Below are 25,547 nucleotides of genomic sequence, written 5' to 3' on the forward strand. Positions count from 1 at the left end.
TCTCTCTTCACTCCATAGATGACACCTGGAACAAAACCAGAAAGGATGGTCCTCCAATAGCTAGCTGAAATTCAGGATGCATTTTCCCAAGGAAATGATGCTACAAACTGCAGTTACCTATAGGTGGACCAGAATTACGGTTCAGCCATGCCATAAGTTAATAGGTTAAGAGGAAAACTGGCAAAATGTTGATAATTGTTGAAGCTGAGTATTGGATACATGGGGATTCATTATACTCTTCTCTCTACTTTTGTGTATACTTGAAATCCCCTACAATAAAACATTAAAAAATAAAAGATGAAAAAAATCATGCTGGGGCCACCTGACATCCTTACCATTGCTCCTGTGTAATTCTGGAAGCATTTTCCCCACAGTTGCTTCTCCAACCAACTCAAAACATGGGGTACCTGCTTGCAAGTGAGAGTGTCTGCAGTGAAACACCTCACCCAACAAACTCCCCTAAGCAACAAGGGGCACTGGGAAATAGCCATGATTATAAATGCCAAACACAGAAACTTAAGTGACCCATTAGAAGGGCAGGATATTTTCAGTTAAGTACAACATGGAAAGAAATACTTTTTTTAATTTCTTGTACTCATCGTATTAAGGATTATAAAACACCAAAAAAGAGCAACCTTTTTTGGCTGTATGCAGTGAGTCTCTTTTGGCTGTATGTAATGAGGCTGTTTTTGCCTTAAAGTTTGCTCACTCTAATTTCTGAAAAGAAAGAATTGCATGAAATTGAGATTAAACTTACAAGTTAGAATTTATTCTCAAAATTGATAATGTTCTCCCTAAAAAGTATTCTTTTATATGTCAAAACCACAGCCTGTATTTAGGGAATGCAATTATTATAAAAACCTATCCCTCTTATTAAATATCTAAACATGACATGAGCTAAGGAAAGAAGGTTCTCCAAAATTCATTTGTTAGTTTTGCAATGGTGTAAATGTAATATTAGTCAACCTTCTAGGCCATATCTTTCAAAAAGAGACACATCATCACTCCTGAAACCAACACCCTACTGCTGTGTTCTGCAGGTGGTTTATAAGTCTGAGATAAAGAATTTACTCATGAATGTAATTCACAACTACATGTCATACACTCAAACATAAACCCAAGAACCTTTTGAAATCTTCAGGAAGCTTCTCATTATAGACATGTGGAAACTTAGTGTGCAAGAACGGCACTGAATTAAATACAATCGTGCCTCAGCATCCAAGGGGCCCTGGTTCCAAGACCCCCGCAGATACCAAAACCCACAGATGCTCAAGTCCCTCATATAAAATGGTGCAGTATTTGCATAAAAACTATGCACAGCCCTCCCCCATATACTTTATTATTTTTTAAATATTTATTTATTTAGGCTGCGCCAGGCCTTAGTTGCAGCACGTGGGATCTTCGTTGCAGCATGCGGGCTCTTACTTTCAGCATGCGTGCGGGATCTAGTTCCCCAACTAGGGAGCAAACCCGGGCCCCCTGCATTGACAGCATGCAGCCTACCCACTGGACCAGCAAAGTGCCCCCACCCCATATACTTTAAATCATCTCTAGATTACTTATAACACCTAAGACAGGGTAAACGCTATGTAAATGGTTGTAAATACAATGTAAACGCTATGCAAATAGTTGCCAGCATGCAGCAAATTCAAGTTTTGCTTTTTGAAACTTTCTGGAATTTTTTTCCAAATATTTTTGATCCGCAGTTGGTTGAGTATGGGAACAGGGAACCTGAGGATATGGAGACTGACTGTATACTCCTGGTCATGTGACAAGTACATTCTTGGAAAAGAAAGAGCATCCAACTTGCTTAAGAACACTCAGCAAGGCAAACACCCCAAGTGCACTATGCTGACTCTAAATGCCTCATTCTCCCACATTCTTTCCCAGGGCTCCTGGTTCAGGGTATCTAGCTAGTCACCCAAAGTAAAACCCCCGGAAGGTTATCACCTAGGGGTGTTGCTCACAATGCCGCCCCTGGACTCAGTGGCACAAACAAGGCCCCGCCAGGAGCTAACTTACCCAGGCCCCCATGCTGTAAGCCCCATTAGCTTCTCCTAACATTTTGGTCTTCCCCCGGCTTTCATGCATTCACACGTCACTTTATTATGAATGCAGGTGGCAACATCTTTCTCCTAATTGCTGCTTCGTATTAGCTATGAATTCCCATCATTAAGAACAAGCAGGCTTTGGAGAAGGTTCTGAGAGTTATTCTGTGGACTTTGTGACAGCTCTTTGGCCTCACAGAGGCTTCAACAGCTTCTATTCCAGACAGTAGAGCTGCTGATTGGTGGGGTTACTGGGGAGGTGGTAGGGTACCATGAGGCCTAACCAACCCCACAGCAGTCTTTGAGAAGAGTTACTACTTGGCTGCAAAGTAGTCTTTTTGGCTCACCAGCCCACACACTCATCACTGCTGCAGTGTCATTTATAAACACAAATGTCTGCAGTATGGATGGAATAATAAAATCACCTGGATAAAGTACAGAAAAACTTTACTTTTCTCCCCCCCTTTCCTTGTCATGTGAAGGCACATCAAAAAAACAAAACAAAACAAAACAAAACAAAACTGCAACGCTCCTTGAATTGTTTATGAAGCCAATAAAGGAACCAGACTCTCAGTCCAGGCTGCAAGGACTGCCTGGGCCCACCGATGAGAATTTATATGGTTCAGAGGTTTAAAATCACATGGTCTCCTAAAACAGTCCCGAGCACCAAGCTCCCCGCCTGACTGGTTCATGGGCTTCCAGATGTAGTCTACTTAGGGCAGGAAGTATGCAGGATCAAGGGGCTAGGCCTCTGTACTAGAGAGTTTTATCACAGAGTGAGGTTTTATAGCCTCCTATATCAGTGAATGTTTAAAAATTGTTTCCATACCTGCCCTCAAGAATTGCATCATATCCTTTATAAAAAACCAACTAAATAGCATCAGATGCACAGAAAATAACTCAAACCAGCTGACGAATCCCTGGAACCAAGCCATATTCAAAAAGTGACTCTTTCAACTCCCCCCAGAAACAGGTTCACAGAACCGTTTTATAAAGAAACCAAGGCCTGGGACTTCCCTGGTTGTGCAGTGGTTAAGAATCCGCCTACCAATGCAGGAGACATAGGTTCGAGCCCTGGTCTGGGAAGATCCCACATGCCGTGGAGCAACAAAGCCTGTGCGCCACAACTACTGAACCTGTGCTCTAGAGCCCGTGAGCCACAACTACTGAGCCCGCATGCCACAACTACTGAAACCCATGCGCCTAGACCCCATGCTCCACAACAAGAGAAGCCACTGAAATGAGAAGCCTGCGTACCACAATGAAGAGCAGCCCCCCGCTTGCCATGACTAGAGAAAAGCCCACGTGCAGCAACGAAGACCCAATGCAGCCAAAGATAAATTTATTAAAAAAAGAAACAAAAAACCACATTTATCCCAGGCATCAAGGGCTAAACACCTTCCTTAAAAAAAAAAAGAAAGAAAGAAAGAAAGGAAAGAATCAGTCCTGCATGGCTCCCCTACTCATTAGCTACGTGACCTTGGGCAAGTAACTTCCCTCTCTGTGCCTTCATGTCCTCATGAGCACACAACTTAACCGAAAAGCGTTGTGATGAGGATTAAATGAGATAATATACCCAACACCCAGCCCTCTGTCAGTGCTCAGCATCATAGTGCTGCCTTTACTGTTTCAATGATCAAATCAAAACAACCACACTGTGCTATAACTTTGTCATCCTCTGTGTAGGTAGTAAGATCCTGATTAATCAGTAGACTACTTAGTAAATTGGACTAAGCATTAAAGATTGACTGGATTAAAAGTAAAATCTTCCCAAGACAATTATGAGCTCAAACCAGTTTAAACTGAATACTGCAGTCAGTCATTAGGCACTGGAGTTAATGTAAGTACCATTTTTCTTTGCTAAAGTTAGCGCTAACTTCCTTAGAGGGCGTGTAATTCAGGTAGTCACGGCACCACCCTATCAAAAAAGTTTAGCAACCATGCATAATGAGTCACTTTTGCTCCACTTCTTATATTAATGCTAAGCTTAAGTGTGCCATAGCCTCAATATTCAGCACCAGCTTCTCTTAAAAAAGAAACAGTCTCATAACATATTGCCATGTGAAAGGGAAAAAAAAAAAAAGACTGAACTGCAAAACACAGGCATACCTCATTTTATTGTGTTTCCCTTTACTAAGCTTCATTTATGTTGTATTTCTTGCAAATTGAAGGTTTGTGGCAACCCGGAATTGTCAGGTGATGGTTAACATTTTTTAGCAATAACTTTTTTTAAAAATTTATTTTATTGAAGTATAGTTTATTTACAATATTGTGTAGCAATGAAGTAGTTTTAAATTAAGATATATACACTGTTTTTTTTAGACAGAATGCTATTGCACACTTAACAGAGGACAGTATAGTGTAAACATAACTTTTATATGCACTGGGAAACCAAAAATTCGTGTGACTCCCTTACTGCAATATTTTGCTTTATTGTGGTGCTCTGGAACCAAACCTGCAATATCTCTGAGATACGCCTGTATATGATCCCATTAAGTCAAAACAAAAAGAGTGCATGAGTGTGAATGTGTGTGATATATGTACTCATACATGCAGAAATGTAGGAAAAAACAAGGATATATACCAAATATATATGTACATATATGTATATGTTATATATTAACTATAATTCCTTCCCACTAGTGTGATAAAGAATATCTTTTTCCTTTGGGTTTTCTGTGGTTTTTTAAACATTGATAGTGCATTTTTTTTAAAATAAGGAAAAAAGGTTATGAAATTAAAAAACAAGACAAACAGTATTTCGGACACTGAGAGTTCTTCCCCTTGTTTTGTTGTGGGGTTTTTGTTTTCGTTTTTGTGTTGTAATAAATAGAGATCATGATGCCATTTTTTGAGCACTCATTTAAACAGAGAGGAGGACAAACCTATTAACAGAGAAACCAAACAAGCTTTGAATTATAAAAAAATTATCAAAATAACAAGTGTTGGCAAGGATGTGTAGAAACTGGAATCCTTGTACACTATTGGTGGGAATGTAAAATGGTACAGCCACTGTGGAAAATAGTATGGCAGTTCCTCAAAATATCAAAATTAGAATTACCATATGATCCAGCAATTTCACTTCTGGGTACATACCCCAAAGAATTGAAAGCAGGGTCTTGAAAACATGTTTATACACCCACGTTCATAGCAGCATTACTCACAATAGCAAAAATGTGGAAACAACCCAGTGTCCACCAACAGATGAATGGATAAGCAAAATTTAGTAAGTATAGACATACAATGGAATATTATTCAGCCTTAAAAAAGGAACAAAATTCTGCAATATGCTACAACAGGTAAGAACCTCGTGAACATTATTCCAAGTGAAATAAGCCAGTCACAAAAAGACAAATACTGTGTGATTCCGCTAATATGACATACTTAGAGTATTCAAAATAAAAAAAAAGTAAAACGGTGGTTACCAGGAGCTAGGAAGAGCGGAAAATAGGGACTTATTGTTTAATGGGTTTAGAGTTTCAGTTTTACAAGCTGGATGGTAGTGATGGCTGTACAACAATGTGAATGAATATTAAATATAATACCGCTGAACTGTACACTTAAAAATGGTTAAGATGGTAAATTCTGTTAGGTGTATTTTACCAAAATTAAAAAATATATATACAAAGAAGTGTGTATGTGCCTATGACTTATGACCTATACAAGCTACAGCTGTACTTCTATATGGTGTATACTGTGAAACACACAACAACCAGAAATTTTTTAAATATGCAGAAATAAACACAACTGGAAGTTCTAGTAGTTTCTTTCTGTACCCTAGTGGTTTGCCTTGGCCGCCCCTCAGGAGGCCCAAATCCTGAGATCTGACGTGCACGGGAAGGTAATGCCTCCTTCTCGAGCCCAGACCCCACTGTGCGCAGAGCAAAGACTAGTGCCAGCAGTGGCCCACCCCTGACGTTAGTCTGCCTTCTCTTCCTCCGTCCCTTCTCTTGCATTCCAAGAGTATTTAACCCTGCTCCGAGGTCTCAAGAATATTTAATCCTAACAGACTCAGCTATAACGAATCCTGAGCAAGTAGCAAATCCCTGGCAAATTTAGAGAGAGACCGGAATGGAAACTGGATGGAAATGCTACTCTCCAGAGCCATGGAGAGCCTTGAAAAACCACATGGTGAACTGGCAAAACCTGAACTAGAATGAGGTTTACCAAACAAGTCTCTTGGGTGCCTGGAGAATGAACAGATCCCAAAGTCTTAAAAACACTGCTTGGGCAAAAACCTGTGACAATGAACTAAAAGAATAAAGTCAGATCTAAAATGAGGCTGGATGCCAGCCAGCTACTGCAGAGAGGCTTACCTTCAGTATCTCGGGTTCTTTGATATCCAGAGACCTTGGGTTCCAGTGTTGTAGATTTTTATGTAATCTGTGATATTTATGAGCACTTGGTGGTGTAAAAAACCAAATCATGCAAACTGCAGTCATGAATCCAAGGCCAATGCCCAGAAAGAGTCCACTCACGTACTGGGGGAGTGGGAGGATGAGGTACGCATAGACACACATGACAAAGAAGCCCAGAGTCTTCACGGGCAATTCGGGGTGCTGCATGGCCGAGTCCACCTCGTGGTCACTGTCCAGAGCCGTGCCATCGTCTGCCAGCACCTCTGGCTTGAGAGGGACTTCTGAGAGTCTCTCAGCTTTACTCTCTCCCTCCGTTTCCAAATCAAAGTCCTCAGTGTACAGTTCGCAAAACTCTTCATCCTCTTTGCTCACCAAGGCAGACAGAGAGCACCTCTCAAGAACCAGAGAGCCGGTCTTCAGGCCTACCTCCTTCAGACTGCTCCCCTGGGAACTCTTCGGTTCTGCCTCTCTCGTAGGGTCCTCGGAGGACTGGGGGTGGTCACTCCTGGGGACGCCAGGGTCGCTCCCCAAGCCCTCCCCCTCGGAGTCACACTCCTCCTCCTTGATGCTGTAGTTGTTATTGCTTTCCAAGTGACCGTTCAGGCTGGACAGATTGGAGAGCTCTGAAGCACTTGAAGATAAGGCTTTGGGCCTATGGCTGCCACTTTCTTCCCCTATAATTTTACTAAAAAGCTGAAAAGGGTCATATATGACTTCGGAAAGGCGTCGCTTAGTGTCTTCGATTTTCGCCTCCATTTCGGGCACTTTAAAAAAGGAGCGTGTATCGGAAGGCGACGTCAGAGGGGAAGAGGGTGCAGTTTTGGAATCTCCACCTGTGTTTCGTGGCTGCGTGAACTGCTTGAACAGGTGTAAATTCAGCTTGGAGTCGGGCGGCTTGTACGACACGTTATCTGACTCTTGCCTGGAGGTGTCGGTGGACAGAGACTTGACTAACGTCTTCATCAAGTGCCGGTGCCGTGGCGGGTGGGGGGATTCTTTTGGCTCCACCTCGGTCGACAGGGACTTCACGAGGCTCATGAAGGGCTTTGCGCTGGAAAGGGTGGAGGACGAGGCGCTGGAAGGGAGGATGGGAGACCTGGAAGGCGAGGACAGCGGGGAGGAAGAACTGGTTTTCTGCTCAGAAAGGGACGACACGCTGGGAGAGCTAGCTAAGGGCCCCGACGAAGACAAGCCCGGGGACAGAGCCAATGGCACCGTGCTTAATACTTGTGCTGCTGCAGGAGGGGGCTCCAGCAGCTTTGCAGTGTTCTCGGAGACGGGCAAGATGGCAGGGGACACGGACAGTCCGTCTGCCAGGATGAGCTGGGCGTCAGGGCCAGCGGGGTCATGGCCACCCTGGGGTTCAAGATAGAGGTCTTCCTTGGCTTCGAGCCCCGTTACAATGCTTTGGTCGTCCAGCCCCTCCTCCAGGTACTCCCTGAACTCCTCCTCCTCTTCCTCCTCCTCCTCCCCGGATGCCGAGAAGTGGATGGCGATAGTGTCTCGGGACACGGACCTCTGCACGTGCACTCTGGGGGCTGACGGTTTTGGCATGTCAATGGTTTTTTCGGCATGGCGACCATTCAGACTTGTCATCGCCGGCTTCACAAGGGCTCAGGCTCTGTGAAAACAGCGAGAAAACCAGAAGTCAGAAAGCGGTTTCTCCACGGGACACGCTGTCGTGTGTGGACAGGAATGCAGGTGAAGCTCACTTCTAAATGGTGATTATGGTTTTACTTGGCAGATGGCCACTGTTTTTACTTGAGCAGGTTTAATGGTTTAATTTTCATCAGATAAATTCCAGTTAGGCATTCTCTTTTATGAGCAAACTACAAACAAGTGTTATAAACCCCGTACAATCTGTTTTCCTTCACAACATCTAACTCATCGTTTCCTCCCTCTTAACTGGCTCATTTCTATCAGTAATTCTATATTGCAAGGCTTGAAAGACCTGCACAACAGTTGCTACCAGTATTACTCCAGAAGTCCAACAGGCTAAAATGCAGCATCCTGGCGATTTTGAGGATCTTGGAATAAAAATTTCACCAGTGGTTTTCCAGCTATAAAAAGCTAATCCTGGAGGGTTACTGCTTTCATTGCAATTTTCACAGCAATCCTAACAATTCTTTTGCGTCTCCCACCACTGCTCATATATCTTGCCACTGCATATAAGGAGCAAAGTATCCAAGGGTGGTAAGGGAAATCTGTAAACTAACTGCTGTGATCTGTCAGCTTCTTTATTCCCCAAATGGTAGGTACCCTAAGGCCAGAGTATATAGGCAGCCATGAAGACATGGCCATTTTCTGAGGCTTCAAGATAAAGCAAACTTGTATTTTAAACTGAATCCAAGAATCAAAGGGCAGGAAAATGAAGTCTCAATGCTGCAACCCACCACCAACTGAGAACTCTGCTAAGAGCTAGGGCAAGAGACATGGAGGCTATGCTTTCTGCCCTTCAGGAGCTTAGTTGCTGGAGCGAAAACAGACACCTGAAAAGCTGGGCAGAAAAACAAAAGAAGCCAAGCGCACCCTGTGACACCCAGTGCATTACATCTTCCCCTATTCACTTATGGCCCATTTATTGGGAACAAGGCATCATGACAGGTCGTACAAGAGGGAAATGAACACAATCTAGAAAGAAACCCCGTCAAAGGAGCTAAAACACACTTGAGGAGTGACCTTCAGGCGTTCTGAGCTGGGTGAGAGCAGCGTGGATGGTAGGACACCCGCTCGCTCTTTTAAACTGAGGGGTAGGTTGTGGCTAAATGGGTGTGATTAGAAAGAAGGGACAAAGGCATGAAGATGAGCACAGGCATGGTGTGTCCTGACACATGGGTCTATTCTCCATGTCCAGGATGGAGGGTGGGTATTGGGGAGCCGGGGGAGACCACCAGCACGAGAGAGGCATCATGCGAGAGAGGAAAGAACAGCCTTGGGACCAGGAAATAGGGCTTCTGACACTTGCTCCTTTTCCAGCTGATTCTGTGGGACCTTGAACAAGCCAAGACCTGTACGGGTCTCAGAATCTTCATCTGTTAAATGAGGCACCAGGAGTCCTTCCCAAATCTAAAACCCTACGTTTATGTTTCCAGATGATAGTACACAACCCAATCTGATATACTCACACAAGTAGTCTGCCATAGACAATCAACATTATGTTGCTTGCTTGTTTCTTTTTTTCTTTTCTTTTTAAAAATACTTATTTATTTATTTGGCTGCGCCGGGTCTTAGTTGCGGCACGCAGGATCTTCGTAGCAGCATGCGGGATCTTTAGTTGCAGCATGTGGGACCTAGTTCCCTGACCAGGGCTCGAACCTGGGCCCCCTGCATTGGGAGTGCAGAGTCTTAGCCACTGGACCACCAGCGAAGTCCCTTGCTTGTTTCTTTAATTTGAAAAACTCCTATAGTTAAGTCTTCCACCAAATACTCATGTTCAAAATGCTAGCAACTGATACTACCAACAAGAGAAAAGGTAAACCTGTGTGTGTGTTGAGGGGATGGGGGGGGCGGAACCTGGGGCAGGTGGGCAAGAAAAACTATTTACTAGAAACAGGAAATAACCCAGCGATGACAAGAATTACAGTTCAAGGGCCCAGTCACAACAAGGACACATCTGAAACAACACATTTCAGTATCAATACTTGAGAGAAATTACTTTCAAAAAAATTTTTCAACAGAGTTTTGCCCAAGCTCATTCATGACCCTCAGGCTCTCCTATCCCCATTGGATCCAAGAAAAGGGAGTGATCTCTATCAATCAGACAAAGCAATTTAAATCCAGGAGCTGGCAGCAAGCTAGAAAGACACAGCCTCGGGTCCAGGACAATCCTTCCCTGTTATCTCAAAGCCAACAGGTTTGTTGGCTTAGTGAGAAGAAAAATACCAAGCGCAACACACATTTTTCATTTAACTGTCACCTACTTTTATAAGGGTAATTTTAAAAGAAAATTACAGAGGTAATTTTAAAAGTTTGGTACTTGATAATTCTCAATAGGCTGAAAAATCAGCTTTATTTAAATTGCTTTAATAACATAAAGGATGATCTGAAAGGCTCTGCTGCTCTGAGGCTGCTTCACTGGTAGTAAAAGTGACTGTAGGCACAGGTGCACATACAGAGAGCATGACTGGGGGGCTGAACAGTGTGAGTCGTCCTCTGAGGAGCAAGGCAAGAGTGCAGAGGCTCTTTTATAGTTGAGGGTGGGATGGCCTGGGAGTCCACAGGCAAAGTCAGGCCCAGTCCAGGGCCACAGGGCCAAACAGCAGTGTGTCCAGGAGCCTGTGGTCTCAGCACCTGCCCAGGGAGGGCCATCAGGGGCCGATCTGTCCAAACCTCCAACACATAGTCGGGCCCCCTTGGCTTGCCGGTTAAAGGGACCTCTGCTGATCTCTGACTAGACTGTCTTAAGGTCTTGTTGGGCTGCACCCTGCAGGCCTACAGCCCTGTGCTTGCCCCGCTTCAAGACAGAAGAAAGACCCTGGAGGCAGCTACGGAGACATCAACGGTTTAACGGATGGGGAAGCTTATATATCTGAAGCAAGGTTCTGAAGCAACACCCCCCACCTGGGTGGTGGACGGTGGGCAGGACATGGCAGCAGCCTTCACTCACAGGGGGAACGGGAGACGGCCAGTTATAGGGGGAACTTACGTCAGGTTTGCTCGTTGGTTACCAGGGAAACTAGCAGTGGGGCGTGCCCCTCACCGCCCTTTTCATAAGAACAATCACTAACTGGGGCCTGGGGCAAGCATGCAGGAAGGTCAGTCATGTGAGCAGAGTGTGGGTGAAGCAGGCGCAGGTCGGGCTGGGGACGTAGAGAGCAAGAGAACAGCCATCTTGAGTGGCCTGACCACAGAGGTCTGTGTCAGCCAACTGGGCCTCCTGAGCTGGGCCGCATAGAGAGCTAGGTGCCAGGCAGCCAGCCAGAGTATAGTCTGGCTCACCATGGCTAATGTCTTTCTCCAGGGCTCAGGCAGTGGCTTCAGAGGTTTAGAGTAACCTCCCTCAAATCCATGCTGACCGAAGTCTAGCTCCACCTCACTAGTTTTGTACTAAAACATGCCACGTGAGGCTAGAGCAGCACTACTACTTTTTAAATATAAGAAAATCTTAGGGCCCTGTTTGCTTATCTGCAAATGAGGGGATAAACAAAGACTGCTTCTAGGACTCAAACTGCTGGATAACTGTGTGTCCTGGAACTCGAGTCCCTGCTTTGGGTTCTAGACAAATCATCAAGTGGCCACTCCTTCCTCCTCCTGGGGAGTCCTCCAAGCCTCCTCCTCTCCATCCTTCAATGGCTGGCAGCTGGGGCCAGTAAAACCGACCCTCCCACAGTCACAGCACTGCAGGACAGTACCTGACTGTCGTCCAGGAACTTTACGTGGTTGGTCCAAGGACACAGCACTGAATGAGGAGGGGACGGGGTGATGGTTAGACACGGGCTTTTTTTTTTTTTTTTGCGGTACGCAGGCCTCTCACTGTTGTGGCCTCTCCCGTCGCGGAGCACAGGCTCTGGACGCGCAGGCTCAGCAGCCATGGCTCACGGGCCCAGCCGCTCCACAGCATGTGGGACCTTCCCGGACCGGGGCACGAACCCGCGTCCCCTGCATCGGCAGGCGGACTCTCAACCACTGTGCCACCAGGGAAACCCTAGACACAGGCTTTTGACACTCATGTCCTGATGCCTTTGCCACCACAGCAATCTACCTCCTCAAGCATGTCATGGACACTAATTATGATTGCTTGTCCTGGCCTTGGTACCTGCCTTCTGTGCTCTGGCATGAACAGCTCTACCAGGAACTAAAAGCTGAGCTCTCAACAGCTAGCATGTGATTAACAGGATTGGGAAATAAGAATTCGTTATCCATCTGTCAAGCTAGCATCATAAAAAAGTAGCCTCCTGCCCTCTGCTATCTCAATTCAATTATAACCAGGCTCAAAAAAACAACAAAAAAAAGGGACAACCTTATCTCAAGCCCTCAGGAATTGAAATGTCAAAAAAGGTCATTTCTCACCCAGCAGGTCTCCTTCTTCCAAAGCCACCAGCACAAGACCGTGGGTTTTAACACTGATTTTGAGTCTTGTGAGGGGAGGGCCTATAGCTCACATTGTCATATAGGATGATTTTCTGCCAGAGATATGTTTAAACAAAAGTCTGATTTGGTCATGAGCAAAGTGGTGCTAAAGATTAACCTCGTCCAGCCCCAGAATGGATGGGGGTGGCAGAGGCAACATTGACAAACTGAAGCCAGAGGTCTGGTGTCTGGGAAAACAGGCTCCATCATCAGGTCCACCACTCTACTGAAAACAACTAACAATGAAATCCATATTTTTTAAAAATCTGAAAAGCACTGAAGCTTCAACAACTGAGTAAGGAACCACCAGGCCAAAAGGAATTAAGAACCCCAGAGAGATGAGCCCTACAGAAGCCGCTCTTGCCCTCAAAACATTGGATGATTCTGGCAAATTGGAACCTTCATTTTATCGATCTCCTGAGCAGAAATCAAAGTTCAGGGCTGGCTGAGCTGGAGCCGTAACTGGAGACTGTTCCACCATGAGCTGGAATGCCAAAGGGCTACATCTGTCTACCTGGTAGTAGATGAACCAGAAGCAAAACAGCCCTCACTTAGATCTGAGAGCTTCGAGGACATTAAGCTAAGTGAAGTAAGCCAGTTACAAAAAAAAATGAATACTGTATGATTCCACTTATGTGAGCTAGCTAAAGTAGTCAAATTCAAATAAACAGAAAGTAGGATGGCAGTTACCAGGGGCTGGGGGTAGTAGGAAATAGGGAGTTGTTTTTTAATGGAGATAGAGTTAGAGTTTTGTATGATGAAAAAGGTCTGTAGATCGGTTGCAGAACAATGTGAATATACTTAACACTACTGAGTTGCACACTTAAAAACAGATTGGTAAATTTTATGTTATGTATACTTTACCTTAATTAAAAATAAAATTAAAAAAAAATTTCACCATTCAAAACTTTAGAATGAAATAACGTAATATTTTGAACTACTTATCATGCTGACTAAAACAATTCTATTCAAAAAGCTCATACTGTTCTTTAGTGTTTATAGCACCATGTGGTTATGTTCTAAGACAATACTGTAAATGCAAATGTATTCATTTACACTCCCATACTTTTGGGGGGTGGGGGGAAGCTATTTAGAGCCAAACGCTCTACAAACCTTAGCCTTAGTCAGGTATGTTTCAAGGAAGCAGCATATCTCAAACAGTTCTGGAGATGGGTCTTGATGAAAGTCTTCACTATAACTCTCCATTAAAGTTACTATGCCTTGTAAAGATGTTCACAGCTCTCATTAAGATTGAGAAAGCCTCTAATAAGGAAGAAGAAACCAAAAAATAGCTAGAAACAAATGACAATGAAAACACAACAACCCAAAACCTATGGGACACAGCAAAAGCAGCTCTAAGGGGGAAGTTTATAGCAATTCAATCTCACCTCAAGAAACGAAAAATCTCAAATAAACAATCTAACCTTACACCTAAAGCAACCAGAGAAAGAAGAACAAATAAAACCCAAAGTCAGTAGAAGGGAAAAAAATCATAAAGATCAGAGCAGAAATAAATGAAATAGAAACGAAGAAAACAGTAGCAAAGATCGATAAAATTAAAAGTTGGTTCTTTGAGAAGATAAACAAAATTGATAAACCTTTAGCCAGACTCATCAAGAAAAAAAGGGAGAAATGAAAAAGGAGAAATCACAACTGACACCGCAGAAATATAAAGGATTATAAGAGACTACTACAAATAACAATATGCCAATAAAATGGACAACCACGAAGAAATGGACAAATTCTTGGAAAGGTACAATTTTCCAAGACTCAACCAGGAAGAATTAGAAAATATAAACAGACCTATCACAAGTAATGAAATTTAAACTGTAATTAAAAATTTTCCAGCAAACACAAGTCCAAGACCAGATGGCTTCACAGGTGAATTCTATCAAACATTTAGAGAAGGGCTAACACCTACCCTTCTCAAACTATTCCAAAAAAATTGCAGAGGGAGGAACATTCCCAAATTCGTTCTATGAGGCCACCATCACTCTGATACCAAAACCAGACAAAGATATCACAAAAAAAGAAAATTACAGACCAACATCACTGATGAACATAGATGCAAAAATCCTCAACAAAATACTAGCAAACAGAATCCAACAACACATTAAAAAGATCATACATGATGAACAAGTGGGATTTATCCCAGGAATGCAAGGATTCTTCAATATACACAAATCAATCAACATAATACACCATATTAACAAATTAAGGAACGAAAACCATATGATCATCTCAGTAGATGCAGAAAAAGCTTTTGACAAAATTCAACACCCATTTAAGATAAAATACTCCCCAGTAAATGGGCACGGAGTGAACCTACCTCAACATAATAAAGGCCATATATGACAAACCCACACCAAACATCACTCTCAATGGTGAACAACTGAAAGTACTTCCACTAAGATCAGGAACAAGACACAGATGTCCACTCTCACCACTACTGTTCAACATAGTTTTGGAAGTCCTATCCATGGCAATCAGAGAAGAAAAAGAAATAAAAGGAATACAAATTGGAAAAGAAGAAGTAAAACTGTCACTGTTTGCAGAAAAACCTAAAGATGCCACCAGGAAACTACTAGAACTAATCAATGAATTTGGTAAGGTTGCAGGATACAAAATTAATGCACAGAAGTCTCTGGCATTCCTATACACTAACAATGAAAATCAGAAAGAGAAATTAAGGAAACAATCAGATTTACTGTCACAACAAAAAGAATAAAATATCTAGGAATAACCCTACCTAAGGAGGCAAAAGGCTTGTACTCAGAAAACTATAAAACACCGATGAAAGAAATCAAAGATGACATAAACAGATGGAGAAATATACCATGTTCTTGGATTGGAAGAATCAATATTGTGAAAATGACTATACTACCCAAAGCAATCTACAGATTCAATGCAATCTCTATCAAACTACCAATGGCGTTCTTCACAGAATTAGAACAAAAAATTTTACAATTTGTATGGAAACACAAAAGACCCCAAATAGCCAAAGAAATCTTGAGAAAGAAAAACGGAGCTGGAGGAATCAGGCTCCCCGACTTCAAACTATACTACAAAGCTACAGTAATCAAGACAGTATGGTACTGGCACAATGACAGAAATATAGATCAATGGTACAGGACAGAAAGCCCAGAGATAAACCCACGCACATATGGTCACCTAATTTATGACAAAGGAGGCAAGGATATACAATGGAGAAAGACAGCCTCTTCAATAAGTTGCCTGCTGGGAAAACTGGACAGCTACATGTAAAAGAATGAAATTAGAACACTATCTAACACCATATGCAAAAATAAACTCCAAATGGATTAAAGACCTAAATGTAAGACTGGACACTATAAAACTCTTAGAGAAAAACATAGGAAAAACACTCTTTGACATAAACCACAGCAAGATCTTTTTTGACCCACCTCTTCAGAGTAATGAAAATAAAAACAAACAACTGGGACCTAATTAAACTTAAAAGCTTTTGCACAGCAAAGGAAACCATAAAGACGAAAAGACAACCTCAGAATGGGAGAAAATATTTGTAAATGAAGCAACAAAGGATTAATCTCCAAAATATATGAACAGCTCATGGAGCTCAACATCAAAAAAACAAACAACCCAATTAAAAAACAGGCAGAAGACCTAAACAGACATTTCACCAACAAAGACATACAGATGGCCAAGAGGCACATGAAAAGATGCTCAACATCACTATTAGAGAAATACAAATCAAAACTACAGTGAGGTATCACCTCACACCAGTCAGAATGGCCATCATCAATAATAATAAATGCTGGAGAGGGTGTGGAGAAAAGGGAACCCTCTTGCACTGTTGGTGGGAATGTAAACTGATACAGCTACTATGGAGAACAGTACGGAGGTTCCTTAAAGAACTAAAAATAGAGCTACCATACAACACAGCAGTCCCACTACTGGGCATATATCCTGAGAAAACCATAATTCAAAAAGAGTCATGTAACACAATGTTCATTGCAGCACTATTTATAACAGCCAGGACGTGGACTAAGTATCCACCGACAGATGAATGGATAAAGAAGATGTGGCACATATATACGATGGAATATTACTCAGCCATAAAAGGAAATGAAACTGAGTTATTTGTAGTGAAGTGGATGGACCTAGGGTCTGTCATACAGAGTGAAGTAAGTCAGAAAGAGAAAAACAACTATTGTATATTAATGCATATGTGTGTAATCTAGAAAAATGGTACAGAAGAACCTATTTGCAGGGCAGGAATAGAGACACAGACGTAGAGAACGGACATGTGGACACAGGAGGGGAAGGTGGGATGAACTGGGAGATTAGGTTTGAGATAAATACCCTCCATGTGTAAAATAGATAGCTAGTGGGAACTTGCTGTATAGCACAGGGAGCTCAGCTAGGTGCTCTGTGATGACCTAGATGGGTGGGATGGAGGGGGTCCAAGAGGGAGGGGATATATGTATGCATATAGCTGATTCACTTCATTGTACAGCAGAAACTAACACAACATTGTAAAGCAATTATACTCCAATTTAAAAAAATTTTTTAAGTAAGAAAATAAATAAATAAACAAAACTCAATCACAGAATATTCCAATAGAAAGGGAAGCTCAGACATCGTCTAGTCCTAAGTGAATAAATCAAATAATTTGAAAGTGGAAAAAAAAAAAAGAGAGAAAGCCTCTAATAAGGGTTTCTCTCCCCAGCATTGATGCAGGATTCTATTCTATCCAGTCTAAAAATAAGGAACAAATCAATGGCTCCCATCTAATCTGAACTCATAAAAAACAAAAGGCCTCAACAGGAAGCCAGTAGCCAGCTTCCCTCCCTATCATGAACTCCAGGAACCTATCAACCTCAGTCGAGTCAGGGTTAGAATACCAAACATCCATGAAATTTATTTTATTTCTAGTCACTCAAAAAGGTTATCATCATTAATTAGTCCATGAAAAACCAATCAACAATAAATCAGACTGTACAATGAAAAATGAAGAGCTATCCATACTCGTGCTTCTCTTCATAATCGAATGAATATTTTGCCTTTTACTAAAGATTCATGTAGGGAGGGAAAAAAAATTAAGAGCTATTTCAAGACTCAATGTTGGCATTTATTAGCTCAGATATAATAACCTCTCTGAATCTGATAGGTTTGTTTTTTGTGAGCTTTTTGGACTAATTTTCTAATAATAACTGCCCTTCCTACCTCTAGCTGTATTTGAAATAATTCAATCTCAGGGTCCTACAGAGACATAAAAAGAGAAAAGAGTTCCTTTCAGGCCACTCATTTATCAGCAACTCCTCCTCTTGGTCCTTCTACATTAGAACAAATAGTAATGTGGCCCTTATCATTATTATTATCAACATTATTATTATTATTAATTTCTAACTCATATACTAGATTAGAGGAAGTGCTGAAGGAAGGAAAAAGAGGAGGGAAGCAAGCAACTTCGACTGAAAGTTAAACGTGTCTCCAGATGTAGAAAGCACAGTAATACTGCATCTTAAGAGGCAAGCCTGGTTTGGAAGGAACATGTCTCATTTCTCAAGAGCACCCCTACTCCTTCAAAATCACTGTGAAAATTCTTCATCTTTGTAAAATTTGGCCCGTTAGATATTTGCTGTCTCTGAACAAGCTTGCACTTGGACATCTGATGTATGGGCACCATCTGCTAGCATGGGCTGTGTCGGTCAATAGTCTTAATTCAAAAACATCTCTTGGCAGCGGAAAAGAGTCAAGCTGCATTGTATTGCAGAGGATGTCTTAACATCTCTTATCTGTGCAGTTTTTAATAGCATTTGGTTTCATGAAAAGTAGAGAAGGGCCTCAAGGCTCATTTTTTTCCACCTTGATGCTGCAGAGGAAACGGTGAATCTGGTCGGAAACAACCATAGTAGGAAGTTCTGATTTAGCCTAAAAATCTCAAGTACATCTTAATAGCCATCCCTTGATTCATTTAAAGTCAATGAAGCATATGAGATTGCCAGCAGCCATTCTAATCTGTTAATACTCCACCTCACAAATAAAAATCAATATTGACATTGTAGATAATGAGTTAGTGCTAGGCTTAGTTTCATTTAAAAAGAGAAAAGAAAAAGAAAGTACTCTACTACCAGCACAGGCAAGCCTCCCAAGGCACTTAGACCTTGACTGGTAGAAACTCAGAACTCCTTTCCCATTAGTTATTAGGTTCCCAGACCCCCATTCAGAGTCTCTTCCAGCCCAGCAAAACAACACAAGGTTTATACTACTAGTACACAAGAGCTTCACCCTCTGCAGCCACTGCATGGACTTTTACCTGCCATGAGGAAGGCCTACCTGGGAAGAGGGCCACATCCCTGAAGGAAAAAGGTGTTCAAAAGCATCAATATGATTAGAATTTTGCTTTATAGATTGCTATAATAATCGATGGTTCCAGTAATGAAATCCAAATACAGCTCACAGTAACTCATTCAAAATCAGGTCATACCTTCAGCACAACCACACGAGGCCTATGGAGGTTTATAAAAGATAATGCTGATGCCATCCACGGGGGCCCAGGGTGGGGGGTCTCAAGGAGACAGCAGATGGATGTCGTATGATGACATCTATATGAAAGTTCAAAACAAAACAAAACAACCCTAAAGTAATGAAAACTCAGGATAGGTATGCCCAAATCAGGTGGTGCTAATAGAGTAAAGAAGTCTGGGAAATTTTTTTTAAGCAGAAAAGCCATGTATGTGACTTAACGAGGAAGAAACGTGAACAAAATAAGATGGCGGACATGAAATATCAGCACAAGGAAAGGCACCGAGATGGAAACGAGTCAATCAAGACAGAACAAGAGTCGCTAAAGATTAGGTTAGCTACAGCTGAAGGGCTGTACTGGGGGGGCACAGGAGGAAGATTAATATTGGAGTTTAGAGGCAGGGAATCAATTGTTCAAAGACTCTGAAGGCTAAGTGTCTGGATTTATATTTAAATCTTAGGAAACAGAACCACTGTAGGTTCTTGAGAAGTTTGAAACCTGGGTGTAAACAGTTTTGTTCAGGTGAGTGAGTACCTGGAACCTGGCAGACTGTCATGCTGAAAATCCAGAAGGAGGATGAGCAGAGGGTAGTGGCTGGGGTCACAAAATAGCACATTTCAAAAGCTCGTGGGGGGCTTCCCTGGTGGCGCAGTGGTTGAGAGTCCACCTGTCGATGCAGGGGACATGGGTTCGTGCCCGGTCCGGGAAGATCCCACATGCCGCGGAGAGGCTGGGCCCGTGAGCCATGGCTGCTGGGCCTGCGCGTCTGGAGCCTGTGCTCTGTGGCGGGAGAGGCCACAACGGTGAGAGGCCCACGTACCGCAAAAAAAAAAAAAAACACAAAAAAAAACACAAAAGCTCGTGGGGTCAAAGGTTAACAAGGGGTGAATCTGAGAAAGAGTAAATGCTGTTCCTTATTCAGTTTTCATTTTTGCAACCATTGATTGACTGATTGATTGACTGATTGCCATGCTGCTCGGCTTGCGGGATTTTACTTCCCTAACCAGGCACTGAACTGAGGCCCTAGTGAAAGCGTGGAGTCCTAACCACTGGACTGCCAGGGAATTCCCATAACCATTTTAAAGTTTGAGATTATTTCCAAATTAAAAACACCATCAACAACAAAGCAGTTTCCTAACCACTGTTTGGCTTTGGGTCTGTTGTCATATATTGCCCCCTCCCACCTCCCACCTACCCTTCCAGTCAGAGTTGTCAAACTCAGTTGTGGGAGGAAGCCAAAGTTTTACCACTACTTGAATTAAACTTTATTTTGAAATAATTATAGACTCTCAGGAAGTTGCATAAGAGAGGTCCTGTGACATTTCACCAATCACTCCTTAAATTTTAAAGTCAAACTTCCTTTTTTTTTTTAATGTTTTTTTGGCCATGCCGTGAGGCATTCAGCATGTTAGTTCCCCGACTAGGCATCGAATCCAAGCCCCCTGCAGTGGAAATGCAGAGTCTTAACCACTGGACTGCCAGGGAAGTTCCTTAAAGCCAAACTTTAAAGTCAAATTCCAAATGTTTAGGAAGTCAAGTTTTAACTACAGACCACCAATTCATCCCTTTAAGAAAAACGTATTCCAATAGGCAGAGTGAAACTTCCACTTATAAGGACTTTCTAATAGTCTTGCTTAAGGTCTTCAATGGTCAACTTTAGGAAGACATCTTCCATAGATACTTCCCAAGTACATGAACAGGCAATTCACCCAAAAGTTCAAATGGCCAATAACAAACGAAAGAGCTCAACTGACTAAATACAACAAAGAATTACGAAACACATCAATGAGACAATATTGGTCATCAAATTCCATCATTAAAATATAACATGTGATGCTGTCAAGGGCATGTGGAGACAAACCCTCTATTGCAGACAAACCCTCTATTATGTTGGCACATAATTAGCAAAAACTTTTCTGAAACCAATTCTGCAGTAACTATTAAGTACCTCAATAATGTTCATACCTATACACACACCAGGCAAAAAGGGCTGGGGGGCATTAATGCTAGTTTTCTCCATATAATAGGCTTATCAGTCATTTTTATTTTCTACTTTTTAGGTATTTCCAAATTCTACAAATTAGGTATTTCCAAATATTTCTGTAATCTGGGGGAAATAATTACATGTAAGTGTATGTCAATTTTAAAAATAAAATAATTATCTTCAGAATATCAAATTGTACCCACACCTTACCCATGAGAAAACTAAGACACAGAAAGATTCATTTTTATAAAATGAGTCACACCGTATGTATGTTGTAATCTGTTTTTATACTCAAGATAACACAGTGAAGTAATCCAGCATCTGGGTATCGGCAAGGCCTTTGGCTTCAGTTCTACCAACTTGGTGGGAGTCTGACCCTCAGGCAAATTATTTACCCTAACCAAGCCTCCCTTTCTCCATCTATAAAATGGGAATGGCAAAAGACGGTTCAGAAGATTAAATAAAACAATTTAGGTAAAGCACTGAGCATGGTCCCTGGTACAGAGCAAGCATTTACTAAATGTTAACTGTACTTGTAAGTACTTCCTCAAGTCAGCAAAGATTCTTTCACACATGAATTTAAATAGCTTTATAAAATGAATATTCTATAATGTAACCATTTCAACACAGGATACTAGGAATTTTTTGCTATTACAAACAATGCTGTAATACATTATGATGCTATACATAACCTTTGACTGTCTCTCTTATTATTTCCTTAATAATTATTTTTAGAAGTGGAATTACAGGGTTGAATAAGCACATATAAATTTTCACTTCAATTTAAAAAAAAAACACAATTTCAAGCTCATTGTAAAAAACTTCAAAAACAGATGTATGGAGAGGAAAAGTGAAAATTTCTCCTGCTATGCCCAAAATCAACTGTTTAGGATGTATCCTCTGTCCTTCTGTATGCATTTATAAATACACACAAACACACAAAGCTGTTTTTGTTTTTAGTCTTAAATGTAACCATACTATGCATATTGCTTTGCTGTTTGTTTTTCACTTATTATTTCCTGGACCCCTTCCTATGCCAATACATACAAATCTACAGGCATACACACTTCTTCTACCTAGTACAGATATACCATCATCCACTTAATCATTCTTTTATTGATAGAAATTTGAGTTTTTTCCAGTTTTCACACTAGAAAAAATGCTGCCTTGAAAAGCTTTCTATATAGATCTTGTGTACACAGCAAGTCTTTTATAAAGTGCCCACCTTGAACCCTTGTCAAGAATAAACATTATTTTTAATTACTGTCCATCTGATGGGTGGGGAAAAGGCATCTCAATGCTTTGGTATCATTTCATGTTTTTTCCACCATCTGTTTCTCTTCTATTCACTGGCCATTCATGTTTCTTGCCCAAGGGTTTTTCTTATTCACTTTATGTATCATGAACACTTCGTCTACTGAATGTGCTGAAAATATTTTTCCCCATCTCTGACTTTTTACCATTATGGGTTTTTTTTTAAACATACAAAGTTTTATATTTTTAGGTGTTGAATCTCTCAATCTTTTTCTTTATAGTTGCTGGGTTTTTACTTCCTGAGGAAGCCTTCCTCATTCTATCAGCCTAAAAGCATTACTCTCTGAAATCATTTTAGAAAACACTGACAGTAACATATGTAACACACATAATGTTCTCTGTTCCCTATACAAGAATCAAACATTTAACTTTGGAAAAACTGACTTGATATGGACAATCATATTTTCTAGCTATAATAAATAGTAAAGTATTTGAACTTTTCCCCCTCCAAATCATACCAGTAAACTAGAAAACCTAGTTTACATATCTGAATCCACTCTTATCTATTAACCATTCAGCTTCTCCATGTGCAAAAAGTATTTTGGATTAATTCTTCATAAACTGAAAAAATTCTCTGAGAACTTAAAGAAAAAAGTAGGCTTTCTTTTTCAGTGAGAAACAATACTTTTCATACATGCATCAGTAGACTTAACCTTGATATAGGGCAGTAAAATCTGATTAAATGTATACTTAATGTCAGAATTTTATTTACAGGTAAGGAATCTGAGGCCCAAAGAAGACAATTTTTAAAAAATCAAGTTGGAGAAGTCTATGTGTGTAAGTGTGTGTAGGGCAGAACAGTGGGAGTGAGTGAAAGGAAGTGATGGGGAAGAGGTGAGAGAAGGGGCATGAAGGAGGGCTTCCCAGAGGCAGTGTGTGCACTGGCCCTTGGAGATTTGACAAGCTGACTGCAGAGACCCAGGGTGGAGAGTACATTCCAAGTGAAGGACAGAGCATGAGTAAAGGGAAGGAGGCAAGAAACCCAAGGCCACGTTCAATACCTGCAAGAAGGCCTAGAGATACCAGGTTCCTGGCAGAAGTCTCAGATGGCCATCTGTCCACACTGTGGTTCCCTCTGAAGAGAACCACTTGCCCACAGGTCCCATGGGTGAGATTTCCCCCATCCCACTCCACCACCACTGAGGATTGTGACAGGGAAGGACCTGGAGAGCAGCCCCGTGATATGACCCAGCCCCAAAGTCCCACCCAAGTGTGAGATTTTGACAACTGTTCAGTTGGTAGTGGAATCAGTCACTAAAAACACAACCCAAGGGAAGCCATGAGGCAGCAGGGGCAGGAGCTCCAAGGAGGACCAAGACCCTCAAGTGACAGTGACAGGGCTCACCCCCTTCACCTCTCCTAACCTTGGGTTCTTTCACTGTAAAGGGGGAGGGGGTCCTCCATTGTCTTCAAGGAATTTTCCAGAAAGCTCTAAATTCTATAATTCTGTGAATCCTACTTAGAGTCCTACTTTTCCACTCTGCACCAGAGATATTCTTGGCAAGTGCTCAAGTCAAGCAAAGGAAACAGAGTACACTTGAACTAATGTGCCTAAGGCAATTAAGTCAAAATATTTTTCTAATAATATTGTAACAGTTCATCTCACATTAACAAACACTTCTAGACCTTCTGGACTTGTCTTGCTTAGCCCAGCTGTAGAAACATCCTTTACCTCTAGTTAAAGGTGGAGAGTGGGCTGAGGCAGCTAAGAATGAGATGCAAATTATCAGCACTTGCAAGTGCCATGGCAACAGATGACATTTGTCCATCCGACTTCCGCCAGACTCTACAAGAGGGCTGCCTCTGCCCTGGCTGTGATAAGGACAGGCTCTCTATCCCAACGCTTTCTTCGTTCTTACTCTGCACAAACATCCCTCCAAGCACAATGTCTTGGCTTCACCCTCTCGTGGATTCACACCACACCTGCTCCACATTCCCACCGCCCTCACTTCTACAGGGCCCTGCAGAGCCCCCCAGGGACACAACTCCCTGCCCTCTCACAAAAAACCATCTGCCTCCTACTCTGCCTGGCTTTTTTTTTTTTTTTTTTAATGGAGAGGAGATCATGGTAAGAGAAGGGCTGGCCTGTTTTCAAGACCAAACCATCATCTGTACCACTCTCTCTAAGTCATTAGCACTGCTATCTACTGCCTGCGAGACATCCGAGACATCCGTACATGGGCGTGAGCCACTCCCACTGCCAGGGATCTTCATCCCAGCCAGGGAGGGTATGAGGGGAGAGGGTTGGGTACAAGTTGCTGTAGACCCCAGCCAGGAGGTGGCTGTAGCATGCGGACCTGGTCCCTGTCCTTGCTGTTTCCAGGAAATTCCTGAATTAGCATACTGACTTCCTAGTCAGATTCCCCACTGGTGTGATTCTAGGCCTTGTCTCTCATCTAGGCCTCCAATTTTGTCTCCCTCCTTTCTCCCTCTAAGCACATGGCCTTGTCTCTATTCACCAGGAAGGTGGTATGAGTTGCTATCTTGTCTGCCATATCCATCTATATACACCAATCACTATTCCCATTCTTTGGCTAGAAATTCTTCTACCCATTCCTCTCTATTCTCCACCCACACACAGACTCTATCCAGGTCCAAAGAGGTCTACTTCTAAACCCAAGAGACCCATCTCATTCCTGTCCACCCCATCCTGACCCCACTCACTCCCTCTCATCCATCAAGGGACCTCTGCTCTCCCAACCACCAAGGCCCCAACCAAAAGAGTCTTCTGACACTCTCTTCTTGATCCTCCAAACCTCTTTAGTTCTCCAAGCCCTGTTGACTCACACCTCACACCTCAGCATTTCTTTCTGACTTTACTCCTTGCCCTCGTCTCCAGCCCACATGGCATTCCACTGCCAGACTAGCCTTCTTTAAATACTACTCTCATCATGTCACCATTTTGCTCAAAAACTTACCATGTTCTTGTGTCTCATCTAATCTCCTTGGCCTTCAGGGCCCAATACAACCCAGCCCCTCTATCTACTCACCCTCATTTTCAGTTACGCTAAAGTGTTCCCAATATTCTGGCTGGGTGTGATGAGCTACTGGCTCATGTGAAAACCATCCTCCTTCCCACCTCCCTGTACTGAAAATGGCTTCCCTGCTCTCCTCTGCCTTGTCAAATCCTAGCATCCTCCATGAAGGCAGTGACGCTTGAACTGAACCCCAGGCCTTCCTTCTAGACAACTCCAGCCCCTCGGGTGACCTACAATATTTACACCACACAAATAACCAAAGGAAGTAAATCCTCAACCAGGAGTAGA

The 25,547-nt window shown here is 42.3% G+C and overlaps 1 protein-coding gene and 1 pseudogene across 3 annotated transcripts in view; one reads left to right on the forward strand and one right to left on the reverse strand.

Annotated features, from left to right (window-relative positions):
- TEX2 (testis expressed 2) overlaps nucleotides 1–25,547 on the reverse strand; it is a 107,121-nt gene that overhangs the window by 51,967 nt on the left and 29,607 nt on the right. Inside the window, exons 1-2 of one of the 3 annotated variants that reach the window (XM_060133254.1) lie at nucleotides 21,230–21,352; nucleotides 6,365–8,027 (exon numbers count right to left, since the gene is read on the reverse strand). In XM_060133254.1, the coding sequence (XP_059989237.1) occupies nucleotides 6,365–8,002 (1,638 nt within the window). In that variant the 5' untranslated portion in view covers nucleotides 8,003–8,027; nucleotides 21,230–21,352. Of the gene's footprint in view, nucleotides 1–6,364; nucleotides 8,028–9,531; nucleotides 9,582–21,229; nucleotides 21,353–25,547 lie in introns of those variants that run through there. The other 2 variants (XM_060133255.1, XM_060133252.1) reach the window with 2 other exon arrangements.
- Nucleotides 17,480–17,604, forward strand: LOC132512395 (U5 spliceosomal RNA; annotated as a pseudogene).

The sequence above is a fragment of the Lagenorhynchus albirostris genome, chromosome 20 (genome assembly GCF_949774975.1).
Source record: "Lagenorhynchus albirostris chromosome 20, mLagAlb1.1, whole genome shotgun sequence".
NCBI lineage: Eukaryota > Metazoa > Chordata > Mammalia > Artiodactyla > Delphinidae > Lagenorhynchus > Lagenorhynchus albirostris.